The sequence below is a fragment of the Pan paniscus genome, chromosome 8, assembly GCF_029289425.2.
Source record: "Pan paniscus chromosome 8, NHGRI_mPanPan1-v2.0_pri, whole genome shotgun sequence".
Taxonomy (NCBI): Eukaryota; Metazoa; Chordata; class Mammalia; order Primates; family Hominidae; genus Pan; species Pan paniscus.
Window position 1 is genome coordinate 71993908 of NC_073257.2, and position 23694 is coordinate 72017601.

General features: G+C 39.7%; 1 protein-coding gene across 1 annotated transcript in view; it reads right to left on the bottom strand.

Annotated features, from left to right (window-relative positions):
• Positions 1–6360: 6360 nt before the first annotated feature.
• Positions 6361–23694, bottom strand: part of CCDC6 (coiled-coil domain containing 6) — a 118357-nt gene continuing 101023 nt past the window's right edge. Inside the window, exons 7-9 of the mRNA XM_003821180.7 lie at positions 21993–22093; positions 12068–12192; positions 6361–10708 (exon numbers count right to left, since the gene is read on the bottom strand). Of these exons, the coding sequence (XP_003821228.5) occupies positions 10514–10708; positions 12068–12192; positions 21993–22093 (421 nt within the window). The 3' untranslated portion in view covers positions 6361–10513. The remainder of the gene's footprint in view (positions 10709–12067; positions 12193–21992; positions 22094–23694) is intronic.

The window sequence follows — 23694 nt, forward strand, 5'->3', positions numbered from 1 at the left end:
TTCTCTCCAGGGGCACCTTCAACCAATGGGTGAAAGGAGCCAATGGACCCCAGTTCCAGCAGCTCGGTCCTCTAGTGGGACAATGCTGAAGGATGTTCTGAGTTATTCCTTGGGGATACCCTAGCGGCCTTGAGTTCCAATTGCCTACTCACTAACCAGCTCTTAACTTACCTTTCACTGGCCTCACTTTCTCTACTCTCCTTCTACTTCCTGGAATCACCTTGCAAGTAAGTTTTCTGCACCCAAGTCTGTCTCAGGGACCCCAAACAGTCACCACTTGAACCAAGGGTCTTATGCCCCCAGTCTCCACATAGGCTGATCCTTCTGTCCTAGACCCTTCGCCTAAATCTCACCTGTTCTTCAATAAACTGCTTAAAGATCAATCGCTTCCGAAGCCTTCTCTGACCCTTTCTTTCTTCTGGTGCTGAGGAGTCCTGATCCCAATACTCACCGCACTTGAGAAGAAACTGCAGCCTCCTTGCTCCCCACTGCACTCTCAGTGCCACACACAATGGCTGATATAATCGGTGTTTTAAGAGTATTTGTCAGATGAGTAGGTTGCAAAAATTTTCTCCCATTTTGTAGGTTGCCTGTTCACTCTGATGGTAGTTTCTTTTGCTGTGCAGAAGCTCTTTAGTTTAATTAGATCCCATTTGTCAATTTTGTCTTTTGTTGCCATTGCTTTTGGTGTTTTGGACATGAAGTCCTTGCCCATGCCTATGTCCTGAATGGTAATGCCTAGGTTTTCTTCTAGGGTTTTTATGGTTTTAGGTCTAACGTTTAAGTCTTTAATCCATCTTGAATTGATTTTTGTATAAGGTGTAAGGAAGGGATCCAGTTTCAGCTTTCTACATATGGCTAGCCAGTTTTCCCAGCACCATTTATTAAATAGGGAATCCTTTCCCCATTGCTTGTTTTTCTCAGGTTTGTCAAAGATCAGATAGTTGTAGATATGTGGCGTTATTTCTGAGGGCTCTGTTCTGTTCCATTGATCTATATCTCTGTTTTGGTACCAGTACCATGCTGTTTTGGTTACTGTAGCCTTGTAGTATAGTTTGAAGTCAGGTAGTGTGATGCCTCCAGCTTTGTTCTTTTGGCTTAGGATTGCCTTGGCGATGCAGGCTCTTTTTTGGTTCCATATGAACTTTAAAGTAGTTTTTTCCAATTCTGTGAAGAAAGTCATTGGTAGCTTGATGGGGATGGCATTGAATCTGTAAATTACCTTGGGCAGTATGGCCATTTTCATGATATTGATTCTTCCTACCCATGAGCATGGAATGTTCTTCCATTTGTTTGTATCCTCTTTTATTTCCTTGAGGAGTGGTTTATAGTTCTCCTTGAAGAGGTCCTTCACATCCCTTGTAAGTTGGATTCCTAGGTATTTTATTCTCTCTGAAGCAATTGTGAATGGGAGTTCACTCATGATTTGGCTCTCTGTTTGTCTGTTGTTGGTGTATAAGAATGCTTGTGATTTTTGTACATTGATTTTGTATCCTGAGACTTTGCTGAAGTTGCTTATCAGCTTAAGGAGATTTTGGGCTGAGACAATGGGGTTTTCTAGATATACAATCATGTCATCTGCAAACAGGGACAATTTGACTTCCTCTTTTCCTAATTGAATACCCTTTATTTCCTTCTCCTGCCTAATTGCCCTGGCCAGAACTTCCAACACTATGTTGAATAGGAGTGGTGAGAGAGGGCATCCCTGTCTTGTGCCAGTTTTCAAAGGGAATGCTTCCAGTTTTTGCCCATTCAGTATGATATTGGCTGTGGGTTTGTCATAGATAGCTCTTATTATTTTGAAATACGTCCCATCAATACCTAATTTATTGAGAGTTTTTACCATGAAGGGTTGTTGAATTTTGTCAAAGGCCTTTTCTGCATCTATTGAGATAATCATGTGGTTTTTGTCTTTGGCTCTGTTTATATGCTGGATTACGTTTATTGATTTGCGTACATTGAACCAGCCTTGCCTCCCAGGGATGAAGCCCACTTGATACCATTTGACCCAGCCATCCCATTACTGGGTATATACCCAAAGGACTATAAATCATGCTACTATAAAGACACATGCACACGTATATTTATTGCGGCATTATTCACAATAGCAAAGACTTGGAACCAACCCAAATGTCCAACAATGATAGACTGGATTAAGAAAATGTGGCACATATACACCATGGAATACTATGCAGCCATAAAAAATGATGAGTTCATGTCCTTTGTAGGGACATGGATGAAATTGGAAATCATCATTCTCAGTAAACTATCGCAAGAACAAAAAACCAAACACCGCATGTTCTCACTCATAGGTAGGAATTGAACAATGAGATCACATGGACACAGGAAGGGGAATATCACACTCTGGGGACTGTGGTGGGGTGGGGGGAGGGGGGAGGGATAGCATTGGGAGATATACCTAATGCTAGATGACGAGTTAGTGGGTGCAGCGCACCAGCATGGCACATGTATACATATGTAACTAACCTGCACAATGTGCACATGTACCCTAAAACTTAAAATATAATAAAAAAAAAGAGTATCTGTAGAATGAATGAAATGATATTGGAAATAGTGAAGTTACAATACAAAAAAAGAAACTTATAGTCTCTAAAGCTTTAACACTAATACGTTCATTTGATCCTAAAGACACCATTTTCATTCCTCTTTTATAGATGAGGAAATAGAAGCTTAAAAATTGCACTTAGACCAGACTTGAACTCACAGGACTCTTTCTACAGTATCTGGCTACCTTAAGCCTTGAGGCTTCATGCCCAACACTAATGTGATGAATTTGGGTAGTAAGTCCCCAGGATTAATAATTTCCCAATAGTGGTCTACCGGAACGCAGGCAAAGCTCCCCCGGTGAAAGAAAAGTAGATCACAGGCTTAACTTGAATTTAAACAGTTATCTGCCCCACCATAACCCCAACTATTTATTATACTTTAAGTTTTAGGGTACATGTGCACAATGTGCAGGCTAGTTACGTGTGTATACATGTGCCATGTTGGTGTGCTGCACCCATTAACTCGTCATTTAACATTAGGTATATCTCCTAATGCTATCCCTCCCCCCTCCCCCCACCCCACAACAGGCCCTGGTGTGTGATGTTCCCCTTCCTGTGTCCATGTGTTCTCATTGTTCAATTCCCACCTATGAGTGAGAACATGCGGTGTTTGGTTTTTTGTCCTTGCGACAGTTTGCTGAGAATGATGGTTTCCAGCTTCATGCATGTTCCTACAAAGGACATGAACTCATCATTTTTTATGGCTGCATAGTATTCCATGGTGTGTATGTGACACATTTTCTTAATCCAGTCTATCGTTGCCCAACTTTTTTTTAGAGACAGGGTCTCACTCTGTTCCCCAGGCTGGAATGCAGTGGCATGATCACAGTTCACTGCAGCCTAAAACTCCTGGGCTCAGGTGATCCTCCCGCCTCAGCCTCCTGAGTAGCTAGAAAAACAGGCATGCACCACCATGCCTGGCTAATTTTTAATTTTTGGTAGAGACGGGGGTCTCACTATGTTGATCAGGCTGGTCTCAAACTCCTGGCTTCAAGCAATCCTCCTGTCTTGGCTGGAAGGATTGTTGGGATTACAGGTGTGAGCCACTGTGCCAGTGCCTGACCAGCAGGGGTGCCTTTTAATGTTTCTCAGGTACATTCAAAGAGCACAAACGTAAATCCACAAAAGACTTAAAACAAGTTTTTATTGTTTTAAATTTCAGATATTGTATTTTTTATCTTTAAAAATCAACTTAGGTTTTATTTTCAATTTTTCTTACCATGCTTATACTTCGCTGTCTTCTTGAACACATGGAGAACGTTTATAAGTCTCTGTTTTTACATCCTTGTCTGCTAATTCTATCGTTTCCCTGAGAGAAAAACATCTGCTTTTCTGAGTCTGACTTTCCCTTGTTTTTAAGATGAAAAATTTAAGATTAATTACTAAGATCTCCTCTTGGGGTAATTAGTAATCTTGAAAGTTGCACTAAGTTATCAGTAGAGTATCAGAAAATAAGACCTTTGGAAAAAGATCTAAATATATTCAGCTCAATAGCACTCAATGCGATATGAAACCAGGGATGATACTGGACAGAAAACTTTAAGGAACAGGAATTCAATCCCTCATGTCAACATATGCATCAGACACAAACCATAATTTACCATGCACTGACTTCTTCCTGTTTTTCTAAAGACAATGTTTAAAAGTTTGAGCTGAATTATATATTAGTGACAGAATATAATTGCATTTCCACAAGTTTTTAATTTAAATAGCCTACATGTTAAAACAAGGACCTCTCAGATTTACTTAAGAGTTGTACGTAAACACAAAACATGTTCTAGACCAACCGTTTAAATTTTACAGGCACCATGTGGACACATAGCCTTTAAAAGATATTAAAATTTTATAAAATACACATGCAGCTTAATCTTTACTTACTTGTTTTCAAAGCACTTTGTTTAAATAATTTTCTTCAAATTTGACCTGAAATAAGAACAGCTATCTCCACCAGTAGAGGCTAAGGCAGGACGAAGGTTAAGACTTGAATCCACAGGTCCTGGGAAATTCCTTGGCTAATAATTTCACCAAGTTACAACTAAAATCCAGCTGCCATGGGTAGAGAGGAGTTTTGTCATTTGGTCATTTCAACCAAATTAAAAACTCATTGCTTTCACGAAGTTAAAATGGAATCCTGCTTAAGCCGGAGTCAGTCAAGATTCACTGAAGGTTTATTTACTTTTATATAGAAAACAGCCTAGATTTAAACAGTCTGCACTCATAAGATGGCATCACATCATGCCTGTAATCCCAATACTTTGGAAGGCCGAGGTGGGTAGGTCACCACCAGAGGTCAGGAGTCCGAGACCAGCCTGGCCAAGATGGCAAAACCCCGTCTCTACTAAAAATGCAAAAAATTAGCTGGGTGTGGTGGCAGGCACCTGTAATCACAGCTACTGGGAAGGCTGAGGCAGGAGAATTGTTTGAACGCAGGAGGTGGGGAGGTTGCAAGTGAGCCGAACTCCAGCCTGGGTGACAGAGAAAGACTCTGTCTCAAAAAAAAAAAAAAAAGACGGCATCACAAATGGGTTCTTGAAAACTATACTCCCAAGAGGATCCCGCTGAGTACTGTGCATTTCTTCCACAGAATGTGGATTCTAACTACTATGGGCTTACGAAAATGCAACTGACAAACCATATACCTCCAAGCATGTGTAAAACATTACCCCAAATACTCATTCATTGGATGGATGTGGAAGAGACTAGTCCACGTCTGATTTTGTGTGTGAAGGACTATACTGTACCATCCATCAATTTTCTTATTTTAGCCAGGCACATAAATAACATTTTTATTTTACAGGTAAGGAACTTGAGTCCCAGAAAAGTTAAGTAACTATCCCAGGAAAATAATTGGTACTCAAACCTAGAATTGATCCCAAAGCCATGCTTCCAACAAAGTAGAGAAAAAAACACCAAACAGGTGGATTGAAACTTTAAAGCTCACGAAACATCCCAAATGTGACATCCAAATCCTGTACATAAATATTTGTATGTAACATTTTGGAAATGGGCGTGGTTTTCGTTTTCATAACCTCAGGTTTACTGCTTTAAACTGAAATACAACACAAATACAGAGCAGTGCACAAATCGTTAAGTGTACAGTTTCATGAATTTTCAAAACCTCAACACATCCAAGCAGCCAGCACTCTGATTAAGAAACAAAACTAGCCGGGCATGGTGGCTCACGACTGTAATCCCAGCACTTTAAGAGGCTGAGGCAGGTGGATCACCTGAGGTCAGGAGTTTGAGACTGGCCTGGTCAATGTGGCAAAACCCCGTCTCTACTAAAAATACAAAAATTAACTTGTATTGACGTGTTGGCACATACCTGTAGTCCCAGCTACTTGGGAGGCTGAAGCAGGATAATTGCTTGAACCCAGGAGGTGGAGGTTGCAGTGAGCCAAGATTGCACCACTGCACTCCAGCCTGGGTGACAGAGTGAGACTCCGTCAAAAACAAATAAGCAAAACTATACCAGCCCTTTTCATGCCATCATTCCTTTTTTTTTTTTTTTTGGAGATGGGATCTTCCTTTGACACCCAGGCTGGAGTGCAATGGCGCAATCGTAGCTCACTACAGCCTCGAACTCTAAAGGCTCAAGTGATCCTCCCACCCCAGACTCCTGAGTAGCTGGGACTACAGGCTTGTGTCACTGCACCCAGTTGTTTAAATTTACTTTCTAAGGCAGCCTTTAGAGTTTACAATTTAAGTTAGATGTCTGTCAGAAGCAACAGAGAAACAATGTTTTATTCCCAAAAACCGAAATGAAAAAAGATAGGGTTTGAGGCTCAAGAGGTGCATTTTAAAAAATTATCTTTATTTAGGTTTCTGATTCAGCACATGTATCAAAGACTAATCAACATAAAGGAGTAAATAAGACATTAATTGAAAGTCTTACATCTCTCTAAACTCTGACCAAGAATGTCAAGATTGCCACTATTACCAGAACTCCAACCTAGTCAAGTTGTAGACAAGCTATCATGAACAACATACAGTGTGCACAGATATGCAGAGGCAAAAGGCATGCTAGCGCTTGGCTCTCCTCTTTTGCTTGTTGACATCTTTCTGTTGGACAGTCCACTTTCGCTTTCCAGGCTAAGTTCCAAATCAAGTCCAAAGAAGGCTCAGGGTCAACCTGACCAGATACTCTTCTGGAGGAATGCATTCTTAAACTGTTGTGCCTGCAACTTTGTTTTTGCCAGGATGAAGTTCAGACCGAGATGTACAATACAATCTAGATGACGGTGCAGACTAAGTCAAGAACTAAAGTTGTGCAGTAACCCGAGTTAAGGCATGAATGCAGACACACAAATGCACACACACAGCACCCATGCTATCAAGACACAGGATTTTTTCAGTTGCCTCACGAGAGGCAACCTGGGCTTGGCAGTTAATCAGAACTGCTGAGCATTCCAGAAAATGCCCCCCACGACTTTATGCTAACAGCTGTGTGTATGTTTTAATCAAAAAATTAAAGAAGAAAAAAAAACCCTAAAAAACAAACAAAGAAAAAAACAAAAAATCACCAAAAACCTAGAAACCCCTTAATCTCTTACAATGGCTCTTGAGCATGGAACTCATGTAGCAGCATCAATGGCTGGCTCTTTAACAATTTGGAAATAAAAGGTTGTTTTACTATGTATTTCTTTGGTAGTCATCACTACAAAGTTTTCAGTGTTGGTTACCTATAAGACAAGTACTAGACAGAAGATCAAGTTACACAGAAATATTTCTTCTGTACTGATAAGATACAAATATTGAGCTCTCAAAGCACAAGTTACTATGCTTTTTCTTGCCTTATTGGGCATTCTCTAAAAGCAAGGCTTTGTGCAGGAAAAGTTCATGTCTACCTAACAAAGGGTGATACATGTTCTATTTTCCTACAAGTGAACAATTAACAAAAATTCACATTATCAATTATTTCTGGTTGAATCCGTTAGAAGCCAATTACAAAGGGACAGTAGCACTTGGTGTCAAAGCCACTTTCTGGTCACACATTCATTCCATGGTTGCTAGTCAGTATCTCAGGAGCTCAGAATTTAAAACTCCTTTCAGTCAACGAAGGAGTAAGTTCAATTAAAGGCTTCCACTATCTGCCAAATTTCTAGAATTCTGTCTAGAGTGCTAGCATGCTTGATGAGAGAAAGCAGTTCAGAGCCCAAAGAGGTGTCAGGTATTAGGTAAGTTAATTTGGTTTTGTATAAAAGGCATGGTAATCTGGCAACAGAGTACTTATCCTATTAGCAGCACAGTGGTAGCCAAGGGTCTCTGTCTGCAAGACAGGAAAATGAAGCTACTGAAGCCCCTATTGCTCCCGCCTGCCTGCAGGATGGCTACTGATTTTACAAAGGCCTTCTGGGAGCCAATCCAGGGCTCACCTGGGAGAGTGGGTAACAGAATGGCAGGAACCATGTTCAGCCCCCATGAGAAGTGCCCGACTGAGGGAAGTCAGCTTCCCATAGGTGAGGAGGCTCTTGCCATTATGGGCTCAGAATCTAAATCTTACTGATCCCTAGTAGTAAGACAATTGCCAAGAAATTGTCCTAGCAGGTACTACCCAAGTGTTACAGGCTCTGCATAGGTCCTCAAACACTTTAAAGGACACGAACCATCAAATTCAAAAGAGTAGTGTTTGTTCTATCAGTTCTGAATGTCCACAGGGAGAGGCAACTAGATTTATGTGGAAAAAGTGCTGTTTGAAAGAGCTGTGTTTTATTTCGAAGTGAAATGACTTTGGGAACCAGAACATTTCTGCAGATGTCTGAATATCAAGAACCTATCTCTAAAAGGCATTTATCAGGAAATGTTTGCTCACTCCAAGTGCTTTTTAAAAATTCAACATATGGCAATGTTTTAATTTTTGTGCTTTCAAGAGGTAACTAAATCGATAGGAAGCTGAGGGAAGATCATTCCATTATGGACTTTCTTGTTTGGGTGCAAGACACTATCCACAGCATTGAAATCTATAATCTCATAAAAGATTCTTATAAACATATACCATATTTCTCCTATAAGAAAAACTGAGAACTGTACCATGAAGGCAAAATTTGTTTGCCTACTCTCAGAATTCCTTGGAATGGCAATGTACCAGGAGGGTCAGTGAACTGTTGGTGAAAATTCCGGGTTTGACATGGCCCAGTCTGATCACATCAAAAACCTAAAGCCTCAATGATTAAATGCCAAACTTCTTCCCTGCATCTGAGAACTGTATTATGATTATGTATATTACACATACATTATAAATAAAATTTATATAGACCTACAGTTTCTTCCAAACAATTGAGTGATGTTCTTAGTTTGGGGGTGGAAGCAGGAAGAGGTGAAAAAATCTTATTGTTGCTTTTACTCTCAAGTTCTTAAAATGCTAGTCAAACACTATTATCCAACAAGACTTCTTTTTTTTCATTCTGTTAACTCTTAAATATGCATTCGAAGGCAAAAATGGAGGTTTCTATACTGTACAATATTAAATATCTACAATGTCATGGTTCCTTATTTTTAGGAGTGTGTTTAATAAAGAGTTGGCTATTAGAGATGGTTGTCACAAAACATGGACTCTTAAAAATTACTGATAAATTACTTTTCAGTTCTCTGATTATATCCAACAGATACACATTCTTGTCATAAAATATACATTCTCTAGTAAGTTATTTTCATCCACAGCATATAGAAATATGCAAACACAGGTGGTAAAAATCACTTTACTACCAAAGTACAAAACAGCAACTGCTGAAAAACAAAAATTAAGATGTTGCACGTGTTAAGAAAAGAGTGACTCAGTGTTCCACTGCAAAGTGAAACCAAATGATTTATTTGTGCTAAATGAATGGAAATAATGTATTCAGAATATACTTCTTTGTACACTGCACTTGCTTATACTGGGTGAAATGAACAGCCATCAATGCTAATGTGCTACTTTCCTTCAGACCTTTTTTTCTTTTCTGCCAAGCAATACAATATTTTCTGGCCATTATGCCAAGATAATCCCATAATGTCCATTTCAAATAGTATTTTCTAATAGTATTTTGCACCTTTAAAATATTTGTTCAAACTCTATTTTAAGAGAACACAAATGAAGTATGAAAGGGGGAAGCCACATTGTTTTTGTTACAATCACACTGCCTTCTGCAGCAGAAATCAAATAACACATTCTAATTAGCCATTGAAACCACGGGTGAGTAGGACAACATTTATTGACTCATGTTAGAGGGGGCCAGGTTAAGTAGATTAACATTAAAGATAAAAAAGAGAATCACATCTTAATATACGATAATTATCCATCCCATTTATGTGGAGAAGGTACAGCCACATGATTCATTACTTTGGGCCATCTGTTTTACGAGAGACATGGATGTCAATAACACAATGAAAATAACCTGTAAAAAATGTATCTGTAGAAAGTTCTGTTAAACAGAAAATATGTCTTGGGCACTGATTCATCTAACTTTCTGTTCTACACTGAAAGCCAGATTTTCAAAGGTCTGAATTGTAGTGCTGAATTATTGGTATGTTTGGTAAACACTATTATAATGAGAAGAGGGTAACAACAGCTCAGTAATTTTCTGCAGATTCATGGAAAAAAATATAAAAAAGATATCCCTTTTTCTTTTACAAACCTAAAAGCCAGGAGAATGAAGCTCTGGGCCAAGCAAAAATTGCACACTGCTGCTGAAATACCAAATACCAAACAGCGAAGGTTCCAGCCAGGGAATGGACGTACATGAAGATTCAAGTAAAACACTGATGGAAAAAGTCGTCTGGTTAGTGTTGTAGACCCACAACACTGGCTGCATTTCTGACAAACATTTACAACACAATGGATAGTGAAGCCTAGATAACCTCAGTGCAAATAAGTCATATCCAAATATGCCAGAGAAGGAAGCCTTTGGCGTTGAGTAGACGGCTCCATTGGATGAGTCCCAACTTGAAATTCAGACTAAGCTCATGCATTAAGGCTGGGAGGAGGGGTGCGCCGAATGTTGCGAAGGAGTAGGCTGTGAGGTGGCTGCTGAGGGGACCGTGGGCTGCATGGGTGGCGGAGGTGGAGGCGGAGGTGGCTGGACTGGGGTCTGTGTGTTGGGAGATGGAGGCGGCGTGGGCCGTTTGAATTTGTCAGGACTGTTGCTTCTCCGTGGTGAAGGCCTCTGCAGAGGGGACAGGAACAGCAAGTCAGTCTAGGTACAGGTGGCTCTCATTCTACCTAACACAGCCTGACTTGGCACTGGGGCTAATCAAACACTAACCAACAAAGACAAGAAACCAGGGATTTCTTTCTTCATCCCTACTGGTTTCTGAACTAGTAATAAAATTTAAATAAGGCAGTGTTTACACTTCCACCTATGAAAAAGCTACATAAAATTACTGCACAACTTGTGTTGAACAAACTGCTGGACTTGGGTCCTTCAATGAGAGCTGTAAAATATCCCCTTAAATCTTTCTTTCCGTGTGTGTCACCAATTCCCTCTATTGCTTATCTCCAATAAGTTGTCCACATCCTGAAAGATACAGCTCAACAGAAATGTTTCTATGTTTGAGGCCGGGTGCAGTGGCTCACACCTGTAATCCTAGCACTTTAGGAGGTAGAGGTGGGTGGATAACCTGAGGCCAGGAGTTCGAGACCAGCCTGGCCAACAGGGCAAAACCCCGTCTCTATTAAAAATACAAAAAGCAGCCGGGTATGGTGCCATGTGCCTGTAATACGAGCTACTCGGGAGGCTGAGGCAAGAGAATCCCTTGAGCTCAGGAGGCGGCTGTTGCAGTGAGCAGACATCATGCCGCTGAACTCCAGCCTGGATGACAGAGTGAGGGAAAAAAAAAAAAGTTCCTACTTTTACATAAAGTCCATCAAACTGGCCAAACAGCTTCAGAAATACCTTAAGTGCATTCTTAGAATAGGGTTCTTCTTTAAAATATTATAATTTATTCTTTGAAATATTGGTATTTCTGTTATTGGAAATACCCTTAATAATACTCTCACTCTACTAGCTACATTTCTAATGGCTCTATTAGTCAACTATATTGCCGACTCTAAAGAAAAAACTCCCTTGGGTAGAGTTGGAACCAGATGCACTTAAGCTTCCTTGTAATTCGAGGAGAGAAAATTCTGAGTGACATTACAAACAAGGCTAACTTCAGGAAGAATACTTGAAGGTCAGTGAACTGTGAAGGTGCAGACAATAAATATCTTTAGACATTATGGCAACCAACAATAATGCAAGGAGCTGGCCAGAGTTCAATCAAAGCACTGGCCAGAGTTCAAATTATATTTCACAAAGGGTAATTTTTCATAGGAAGTGAAGTTAAAGTTTTGTCTCCTGGGAAGGATTTTAGTTTCAATACCAGAATTTGGTATCAAACTGTTAAGTCTCTACAGTTTCAAGGTGAACGGATGGAGGAGGCAGGAAGAAGGGCAAATGTCTAAGGGCACCGATCCTGTTCTCCAGAACACCAGTCGGTACCACTTTCAGGAGTAAAGTGCTGCTTCCTACCCCGCGGACACTTACTGTGATACCATGGGATGTTCCCATGTGCTGCACGTGAAGACCCGGGGAATTGTAATAAGACATTCCAGCTCTAGTCAGTGAAGTTGGTGGCGTGAAACCAACCGTGTGACTTGCATATGATAGACCTAAAATATAACAACAAATTAAGTATCATTTTAAGCTCAACTATCTGGTGTCTTCAACTATCTAGGAGGTTTTAAATCGCAGTAGTTCTCTATCACCCACAAAAATACAAACAGATGAAAAGAATGATGGGCTCACTAAATGGTGTGGATAACGAGGGAAATAAAAGTTAATTCCTAGGATAGAATAGAGAGCCCAGAAATAAACTCACACGTATATGGTCAACTGATCTTCAAAAAGGGCACCAAGAATACACAATGGGGAAAGAGAACAGTCTCTTCAACAGATGGTGTTGGGAAAACTGGATATTCACATGCAGAGGAGTGACACTGGACCTTATCTCTTACACTATATACAAAAGTCAACTCAAAATGGATTAAAGACTTAACTATAAGACCTTAAACTATAAAACTCTTAGAAGGAAAATAGGGGAAAAGCTCCCTGACATTCATCTTAGCAATGATTTCTTGGATATGACATAGGCAACAAAAAAAAGCAAAAACAAATACGTGGGACTACATTCAACTAAAAAGTGTCTGCGCTAAGGAAACAGTCAACAGACTGAAAAAGGCAACCTATAGAATGGGAGGAGATATTTGCAAACCATATACCTGGTATGGGGTGAATATGTGAAATACATAAGTAACTCCTATGACTCAAAGCAAACAAACACACTCAAATAGTCCAATGAAAAAATGCACAAAGAACTTGAATACACATTTCTCTAAAAAAGATACACAAATGTGCTAACAGATACATGAAAATACGATTATCACCACTAACCATCAGGGAAACGCAAATCAAAACCACAGTGAGATATCACCCCATAACTGTTAAGTTGGCCATTATTATTTTTTTTCTTATTCATTTTTATTATTATTATTATTATACTTTAAGTTTTAGGGTACATGTGCACAATGTGCAGGTTAGTTACATATGTATACATGTGCCATGCTGGTGTGCTGCACCCATTAACTCGTCATTTAGCATTAGGTATATCTCCTAATGCTATCCCTCTCCCCTCCCCCCACCCCACAACAGTCCCCAGAGTGTGATGTTGTTCCCCTTCCTGTGTCCATGTGTTCTCATTGTTCAATTCCCACCTATGAGTCAGAACATGCGGTGTTTCGTTTTTTGTCCTTGCAATAGTTTACTGAGAATGATGATTTCCAATTTAATCCATGTCTCTACAAAGGACATGAACTCATCATTTCTTATGGCTGCATAGTATTCCATAGTGTATATGTGCCACATTTTCTTAATCCAGTCTATCGTTGTTGGACATTTGGGTTGGTTCCAAGTCTTTGCTATTGTGAATAGTGCTGCAATAAACATACCTGTGCATGTGTCTTTATAGCAGCATGATCTGTAGTCCTTTGGGTATATACCCAGTAATGGGATGGCTGGGTCAAATGGTATTTCTACTTCTAGATCCCTGAGGAATTGCCACACTGACTTTCACAATGGTTGAACTAGTTTACAGTCCCACCAACAGTGTAAAAGTGTTCCTCTTTCTCCACGTCCTCTCCAGCACCTGTGGTTTCCTGACTTTTTAATGATTGCCATTCTAACTGGTGTGAGATGGTATCTCACTGTGGTTTTGATTTGCATTTCTCTGATGGCCAGTGATGGTGAGCATTTTTTCATGTGTTTTTTGGCTGCATAAATGTCTTCTTTTGAGAAGTGTCTGTTCATGTCCTTCGCCCACTTTTTGATGGGGTTGTTTGTTTTTTCTTGTAAATTTGTTTGAGTTCATTGTAGATTCTGGATATTAGCCCTTTGTCAGATGAGTAGGTGGCAAAAATTTTCTCCCAATTTGTAGGTTGTATAAAAGAAAAAAAAAGGTAACAAGTGGTGGTGAGGATATGGAGAAAAAATCCTTATACACTGTTGGTAGGAATGTAAAATGGTGCATCCACTATGGAAATCAGTATGAAAATGCCTCAAAAGATTAAAACTAGAAGTACCACATGATCTAGCAATCCCACTTCTGGGTATTTATACAAAATAATTGAAATCAGGATCTCAAAGAGATATTAGCACTCCCATATTCACTACAGTGTTATTCACAATAGCAAAAATGTGGAGGCCTGGAGTGGTGGCTCATGCCTGTAATCCCAGCACTTTGGGAGGCTGAGGCAGGCAGGTCACAAGGTCAGGAGATCGAGACCATCCTGGCTAACACGATGAAACCCCGTCTCTACTAAAAAAATACAAAAAAATTAGCTGGGCATGGTGGTGGGTGCCTGTAGTCCCAGCTATTCGGGAGTCTGAGGCAGGAGAATGGCATGAACTCGGGAGGCGGAGCTTGCAGTGAGCTGAGATCGTGCCACTGCACTCCAGCCTGGGCAACAGAGCCAGATTCCATCTCAAAAAAAAAAAAAAATGTGGAAACAACCTCACTGTCCATCAACGGATGAGCAGATAAAGAAAATGTGATACATACAGACATATAATGGAATATTCAGTCTAAAAGGAGAAAATCCTGCCATATGCAACAACATATATTAACCTGGAGAATATTATGCTAAGTGAAATAAGCCAGTCACAGAAGGACAAATCCTGCCTGGTTCCACTTACATGAGGAGTTTAAATAGCCAATCTCATAGACACAGAGTAGAATCGTGGTGAACTGCTGCTCAACAGGCATCAAGTTTCAGTCAAGCAAAACGAATAAACTACAGAGAGTTGCTGCACAACGTTATACTATAGTTAACAGTACTGTATTGTATTCTTAAAAATAAGAGGATAGATCTTATATTAAGAGGTCTCACCACAATAATGATTTTTTTAAGTCAAACCCTGTCAGGAGTTCAACTGAGATTCAGGAAAGCAAAAGACATGAGAAAGAACAAGAATAAAGTGGAGAAAATCGAGCAAAGGAGTAAATATCAAATGCAAGAAAACCAGAAATGTCAAAAGATGTATCAACAATTGACCAAATTGGAGATAGATATTAAGTAGCCAATGAACTCAACCTCCTAGCAAAAAAAAAAAAAAATCAACAAGAAGAAGACAGGGAGAGTGTGGGCATGAGTGAGTGAGTGAGAGAGAGAGTGAGAGTGTTGTGTGTGTGTGTGTATGTGTGTGTGTCTCAGCCATAACAGCAAACAAAACCACTGGGAATATCACGACTTGAGAATATTCAATACAAGGAATGAAAGCCCTGCCAATGTTCCCTAAAAGAACCTGGTATTTAAGGAAGAAACAATCCCCAGTCCAATATAATGCTCTGCGTAGTCTTCATCTAGGACTCCAGGATCATCTCCAATGTGTTTTAACATCTGTATGTCCAGACTCTCCTTACTGTTAGACAGGTTTGGATTGGGGTCCATATTTTGAGAACATCTAAAAGCGATCCTCACCTACATGTGGCATGTGAAGCCCTGGTCGTCAAGAGTTAGTGCAGAAGTCACCAGCCGATCTGGGGAATTACTTGTTTTATCACTGCACAAATGTGGCTAGCTTTCTTTACACCTTTGAGTTCCCAACATCTACCACAATACCTTGCACAGGGTAGGTTCCATACTGGCAAAGTGAAAAGGGAAAACAGAGGAGCTGTCTGGGGAAATGTGGATAGGAATCACCTATTGACAATTACTCTGAACATACTATCAGCTATTAGAGGTCAAGCAATGTGAACTCCACTTACTGCTTTTCTGAATTACGTAAAAACAAGAAGCTGTTAAGTATGCTCTTCCATCTGTCTTTTTTGTTTCCATGACAGAGATATTCAGCCAAGCCTTCCTTTAGTTGTGCTATTATCGCAGGACTTTTCTGTGCCCTCAGCATCTAATACTAAAAGTTTATTTTGTGATTTGGCTATGAATTAGTGATGCTTTCTATTTGACATATTTCCATTTCCAATTGTGGAGTTTTTATTCACATTTACAAAATGGAGGTCTGGGATAAAGGACAAGTCTTTGGGAACTAAGTGGTTTTTTAATGTGATATTTACTGGAATCACAAGAACTTTACTCATCTGGGAAAAGAAAGAAGTTGTTTTCTTTAAAATAACATTGGAGAATAAAATCCTAATTTTATTTCTTATGAAAGTGATTACATTTAAGAGAAAGGCTATAAAATATAAAAGTGGGCTGGATGTGGTGGCTCATGCCTGTAATCGCACCACTTTGGGAGGCCGAGGTGGATGGATCACGAGGTCAGGAGTTCGAGACCAGCCTGACCAACATGGTGAAACCCCATCTCTACTAAAATTACAAAAACTAGGTGGGCGTGGTGGTTTGTGCCGATAATCCCAGCTACTCAGGAGGCTGAGGCAGGAGAATCGCTTGAATCTGGGAGGTGGAGTTTATAGTGAGCTGAGATCATGCCACCGCACTCCAGCCTGGGCGACAGAGCAAGACTGTTTCAAAAAAAAAAAAAAAAAAAGTGGATCCTTGTCTTCAAATAGGGGATTCAGTTCATTTTTAAAAATATAGTCAATGTTCTAGTATTACTGAGTTAACTTTTCTGAAGGGTAATTATGAGTACTGCCTACTTACTTAAAAAAAAAAAAAAAATCCTGGCCGGTCATGGTGGTTCATGCCTGTAATTCCAGCACTTTGGGAGGCTGAGGCGGGTGGATCACTTGAGGTCGGGAATTCAAGACCAGCCTGGCCAACACGGTGAAACCTTGTCTCTACTAAAAATACAAAAAATTAGCCAGGCATGGTGGCAGGTGCCTGTAATCCCAGCTACTTGGGAGGCTGAGGCAGGAGAACTGCTTAAACCCAGGAGGCGGAGGTTGCACTGAGCCAAGATCATGCCACTGCACTCCAGCCTGGGCAACAGAGCAAGACTCTATCTCGAAAAAAGAAATCTCCTTCTCTAGCTGTTATCAAGACTTCTGCATTTGGCTTCAAACTATATTCGGATGCTGCAGGTCAGTGGTTCTCAACAGTGAGTATCAAAGTTCTGCTTGCCTTATCCCAAACCAATGAATCAGAATCTCCAGGGAGCTGGACCCCAGGGCAGCTGTGAAGAGAACTGCAGTGATTTTATTGCTCTTGATTCAGACCTCCATGCCTCTGTTAATGGTGTGCCCTAGCCTGAGAATGTCTTCTCTTTACCATAGCTTCTTCCTGCTCCCAGTGCCAATCAGCACCTCACTCATCCTTTGCAGAAGGCAAAGACCACAGAGTCTAGAGTCAGACTATGTTGGATCCTAGCTCTGACACTTGGCACTAAGTAGACAAGTTCCTTAATCTCATTGTGCTTTAGATTCCTGAGCTGTTCAACGGGAATACCGTAGCTACCTTGCAAGGTTGTCATGAGGATGAAAGGAGATAATATCACAAAGTGCTTCGAGAGTGCCTGGAAAAAGTAAGGGTTTGATGCGCTTTAGCTCATTAACTCCTCTCAAAGCCCATCTCAAAAGCTCTCTAAGCTGGTCGCTCTCTCCTCTTTGAACCTCTTTTTAAACTATTTTACCTTGGGTTTATAAAAATTATAACTTTTTATTTTGAAATAGTTTACAATTCACAAGAAACTGCAAGAATATTACAGGGTTCCCATGTATCTTTCACTCAGCTTCCCCTGATTACACCCTACGTAACAATAACACATTGTCAAAACCAGGAAATTGACATTGGTATAATATTAGTAACTAAAGCACAGACTTTGTGTGGATTTCATCAGCTTCCATGTGTGCTCTCTGTGTGCCTATGCATGTGTACAGCTCAACCATCCTTATCCTTCTACTACTCTTAACTCATCCTAGCAATGACTGATCTGTTCTCTATAATTTTGTCACTTTGTGAATGTTGTAGAAATGGTATCATATAGTAGGTAACCCTTTGAGATGAGGTCTTTTCATTCAGTTCAATGCCCTTGCAATCCATCCAAATTGTTCTAAGTGTCAATAGTTAATCTGTTTATTGCTGAACAGTATTCCATTGAATAGACATACTGCCATTTGTTTAACTACATAACTTTTTAAAGGGTATACGATATACACAATTTATGAAATTTATTACATTTAGCCTTGTATTAAAGTTTTTTTTTTTTTTTAAACCTGCTTCTGTAAGCCCTGCTGTTGATTATAAGCTCTTAGAGGTTGGAAATCATGTACTATTGATTTTTTTTTTCCTTAAGTTCTAATTATCATGCATCTTCACCCTCTGACCCAGGAATACAATAAAGGATAACCCCTCCCCACCAGAACCTAAGTTGAAATTGCCAAACCACAAACACCAGCTTACTAAATATAATACTATGGTTTTACATCAAGTCTTTGCTGGAATAAACTTCCCTTGCTTGATATGGAAATGTATAACAAAAGCCAAAATTCTAAGATTTATTTCACTGTCAAAACTGCAAACTTAAAAAATGATTAATTAAAAGCGACTCATGACTGAGAGAACACACTAAGCTATATAAAACAAGATACAAAAGCATTTCATAATATGTATGAAACCAACTACCTAAAAGAAAACTGCAAGGGGTGGGATAGGAGACACTTGAAAACACTAAAACATTAACACCACCTTTGGATGAAAGAATTCTGGATGACTTTATTTCTGCTTTTTTATACCCTTCTCACTGCCCCAAGTTTTAATATATCTTTGCTAAAGAAAAAAAAATTGTGGAAACAAATTAAAGGCAGGCACTTTTCCTTCCTATTTGACACACACAAGTTATATATGAAAACATCTTCCTTGTTAAAATTCAAACAATTTGGAAACAATATCCTCTTTAACTCTATCTGATCTGGCTTCTTTCCCTACCACTCCATCAAAAACTGCTCTAGCTAAGGTCAGTGGTAAGTTCTGTGCTGCCGGTCGCCATCACTGATCTCCACTCCTAATTGTACTTGACCTTGCAGCTAACCACTCCCTTCTTGGTGAAATTCTTTGCCTTGACCTCAGTGACATCATACATCAATTTTCTTTCCACTTTTCTGGTAGCAACTTCCTCATCTCCTTTGCCAGGTTTTCATCTTACACTTGACCTTACAGTCGCATATCCCACATTTAAGGAGTAGAGTTATTTCCATCTCCTTGAGGATGGAATATCTACATATATTATCTGGAATTCTCTCCGTGAGGATTTGTGTCTTCTCCCTTGTTTATTTATTTAGTCATTTATTCATATCAGTATGGACTTTGGATATTTGTTTGATGTTTGAATTATATTTTATTATATTAAATAATGTTATAATATAGTAATTAATACTGCTCAAATTGTCCCAGTTTTGGTGTTTGGGAGCTCCTGTATCCCTCTGACACACCCTCATCACTTTGTTTTCTGGGCACTTGTTTACTCTTTTGCACTACAAGTTATCTCACCCAGCTCATCTCGTACATTCAGTGCCCCAGCTCTAGAAACATTCACTTCTCCAAGTAGCTCTAGTTCTTTTAACTGGATTGAAACCAATGTCTGTGGGGTACGTTCATTGCTATGAGGGTGCAGACCTATTTTTTAGACCTCATTATTGCCTATCCCTAATTCAGACACATCAAAACAGGCTAACTGGGAATATCCTTCATTATACTGCATAAAATGACGGACAAACTGAAAGATAACACTCTTCCTATATATAATTCATAGAAGCAGTCCAAATATAATAAAGATGATGCTCTTTCTTAGTTTTAGGCTATGTATTTTTCAAGTACATTTTCAATATGTAATTGCCAATATTTCAACAAGTTAGTGAAGTTAGTGAAAACACAAGATTTCCAATGTCAACCACAGAGGGAGGAAAATTCAGAGCCAATATGTTTAAAATGGAAATGAATGCTATTCAAACAGTATACTTCCACTAAGGAAGTGATTAGATGTTCTTAATACTTAGAGCCACAAATTTTTTCCAATAAAAACTAATGTGAAAAGAAAACTGGAATATTCAGGTTTTGGTGATCTACTATGTATAGGACTACAATGTACTAGATCAGAATAGAGTAATTCTGCTGCCAAATAGATAAAATCTCCTTTGGTGATGTTATAGAATTTAAAACAGGATAAAAATATTCTCATTTAGGCTAGCTGTAAGGAAAAAAAATCTAGGTGTTACTTATGACATAGTTTAAGAAAAGTCAAATAGCTTATCTATCCAAGCAAGCCCCACACTTGATGTAGGTCCCACTATGGGAACAGGTACAGTGAAAGTAAAAATTATGTAAATAGAGTAAGATTTTCCTGAAGAATCTTTGTTAAAATAGAAGGAATATTCCTAACCAAGGTCTGACATTTGTTCTTTTTCTTTTCTCAATGATTGCAACAATCTTTTTAATCAATCGGAAATTACATGCCTCTAAGGCTTTACGTTTAAATAAATCAAACAGGGTATTAAATTATATTTAATATGAATCAGCATCATAATCATTATCACAAAATAATGAAATAATCCTCCATTTTACTTCTTCTTGACTCATGACTTCCTTTTACATCAATAAATCAGAAGCAAAAAAGACCTTTATCATGGTAATGAAACCCAAGTGCTATTTTGGGAAAATTGAGAGGCAGCTAGAAGAGAAGCTTCTGAAGAGAGATTTAATGGCACTGGAAGATGGAAGAAACAGGTTCGGGAACATCTTTTTGGCAAGAACAAGTTGTGATGATTGTGCCACTGATCTCTGATAGGAAGTCCTTCTGCTTTGGAATCAGCATCTTTACCCCTGCCTGACACCAGAGAGCACACTGGCCCATCGGTACAAAGGCGGCCACCCTTTGTGCTAGACTTTAACTTTTGATTGCCTCCTCTTAAAAAAAAAAAAAAGTTAATGGCAGCACAGTGCTGTGAACTTTTGTTATCCTGATGCAACGCTGTTTTACTTTATAAAAACTTTATGCTGCCATCCTTCAAAGCAGTCACCTCACTCTATTCTACTGCAAAACTCTGCCTCTGTCACAGTCCCCTCCATACTTTTCTCCCAACTCTGCTGAAAATCTGCTTACCAGCAAGCACGAGAAAATCAGTCTCATCATTTTGGTCACAAGATGTGATTCTTTGGCCCATCACCTTTTCTTTCCTCCCCCTACTCCACTGGCCACCCACTCCACCCTCTGCTCCTCTTTCTCTCTCACTGGATCAGCTACTTGCCTCCTTGGCCTGAGAGCCCCATGCCATGCTGGTACTGAGCCACAGAGCTCAGGAAACAGTTTTTGGGGTCAGATGGAGACAAGCAATCCTTTGAGGGAAAGGCTGTGAGGGCAAAGCCAGAAGCAGGCTGCCTGACAGAAGTTTGTTCCCTCTTCTGCAGCCTGCCTGCTAGGGCCAGGTCCCACTCACCAATCACTGGAAATATCAGGAAGCAGCTCATGCAAGAAAGAACACACAGGCTCTTTAAACAGATAGGCCCTGCCTTGCCACTTCCTGGCTGTGTAACCAGTAGTGACCCTCTGAATTGCTGCTTCCTCATTTTAACATGGGCAAAATGATGCCTACATTAATTATTCTGAGGACAAAAATGAGATTAATGTATGTGGAATATGGTAGAAGAACCCATAAAAGGTGTGCTATGATGCATCTTGGAAATCTACCTAAGGCTTTTTTGTCTACCCATCAGCACTTAAAATCATAGTCAAAGACATTCTTCTTTTTAAAAGGTGTTTTAAAGTCAAATTCCTTTTAGATTAAAAAAAAAAAAAAGAAGAGAAACACCAGCTGACACTATAACATTTATGCTTAAAATTTTCAAACTCTTAGCCTTGAGAGTGATGAGTTTTTGATGTTTTTGAAAAAGACATGATTATTATCTCTGTTTCCAAGATTTTTATACACTAGAAGGGAACACAGTCAGGGTTGCCTATTCAATGTGCCAGGAATCAGTCACTGAAATAGCCAAAGACATATGCTCACCAGGTGATATAGGCCTGCTTGAACTCGGAGAAGGTGTGTAAGGGATCGGGCTGGACACAGTGCGAGGTCTTAATCCTTGTGCAGACATCTCATTAAAATACCTAAGAGGAGAGAGGAGGAAACGATAAAACCGCCTGCATTTAAATAGGCCTTAGGAGAGTTTTTAAGAGAAAATGTTTGGGGTTCACACCTTGAGGTCAAAATCCTGAATGTTTAGAGTGATGTTATAATTAGAAGGCATTTATAAAATGGACTCCTGAGTCACACTGCTCTGCTGTTTGACAAACCTCACTCCAAGGGTCACCAGTTGGGAGACCTAGGATGTTTTAGCTCAGGATGGAAGCCAGGTGAAAGAGGTGCACCACACCACAGAGAGGACCAGTTTTTCCTCCATCACACAACAGCTATGCTGAAATTCACCTCCACTGTCCCAAGAGTTACAAAGATACTCACATGTTAGTGGTGACATTTAAATTGTTATTTGAAACTCAAAACCAAGCAAGCCCTCTGAGATTTATGTCATCAAATTAAAGCCTACAGATACTTATTCCTATGAACTGAGTATCAACTGTTTACAAGCAAGCCCTGCTTAACAGACAGTCACACACTAGGATTTAATAAGCCTTGAGCACTGAACACCTACAGCAGGTCACGCTTAGTCACACCATGCTGAGTCTGCCTTTTTCCTGGATTCAGAAGTCACATCAGACCTGAAAATGCTGAAGTGTGATCATCAGGAACATCAGCTTACACTCTGTGAAATGAGCATGGTGCGCTGACGAGGAGAAATTTCTGCTTGAGAGACTTCCTGATAAACCATCCTGCAAGAGCAACCCACCCTAGTGGCACCAGGTGGAACTTCTTGTACTCCACACATCCACTAGTAGACTAAGAGGCATCTTGTGGTCTCTTAAGTGCCGGACAATTTTCTTTCTCCCAAATGTAGTATCATTGTTCCTAGTAGGGAAAGTATTTATTGGGCAGCTGTGGATAATCTGACCTACAAAAGGTAGGGCAAACTTTCTGAAATGAATACCGGTTCTGGAAAAAAATATTTATCTGGAAGGCTGAAATTGCTTCACTATTGACACTGCAGTCAGAATACATATTTCCTTAGAGTGTATCTTAACCCAAACTGGGTCCCAGATGCTATATATGAGCTGTATCTGAAGATAGTTAATAAGCTATTTAGTATTCTAGCTAGCAGTTTTAGTCAAATGGTTCTTAAGGGATATAGATTTTAGGAAGAACAGGGAACTGTAGTTTTATAAGGCAAAGTTTTGAGAAAGAATAATCTTTATTATTTCCAAATGAAGAGGCATACACACAGGTATTTAAAATAGAATAACCTGTTACTGTTTTCCTTTTTTTCTCATTATAAAAATATAGACTTTCATTATAGATAATCTTAAATTTTTAACAATAATGTCACTGTCCACAGCAAACTGATCAACAGCGTTGTTAGTCCTCTAGATCTATTCCATAATAGAAACAGAGTACAGATGTGCTAACATTGCCTACATGTTTTGGACAGCACGTATTGGCATCAACAGGCAGTACTACTCATCACAGCCATGAGTAGCCCTGGTTTCAGACACTGAATGCCCAGTCCTGCTGGAGGGACCCCCAAGAATACTCAGTCTCACCTCTCACACTAAGATACGGCGCATGTAACGCCAGGGCACTGCTGATCCAGAATGGA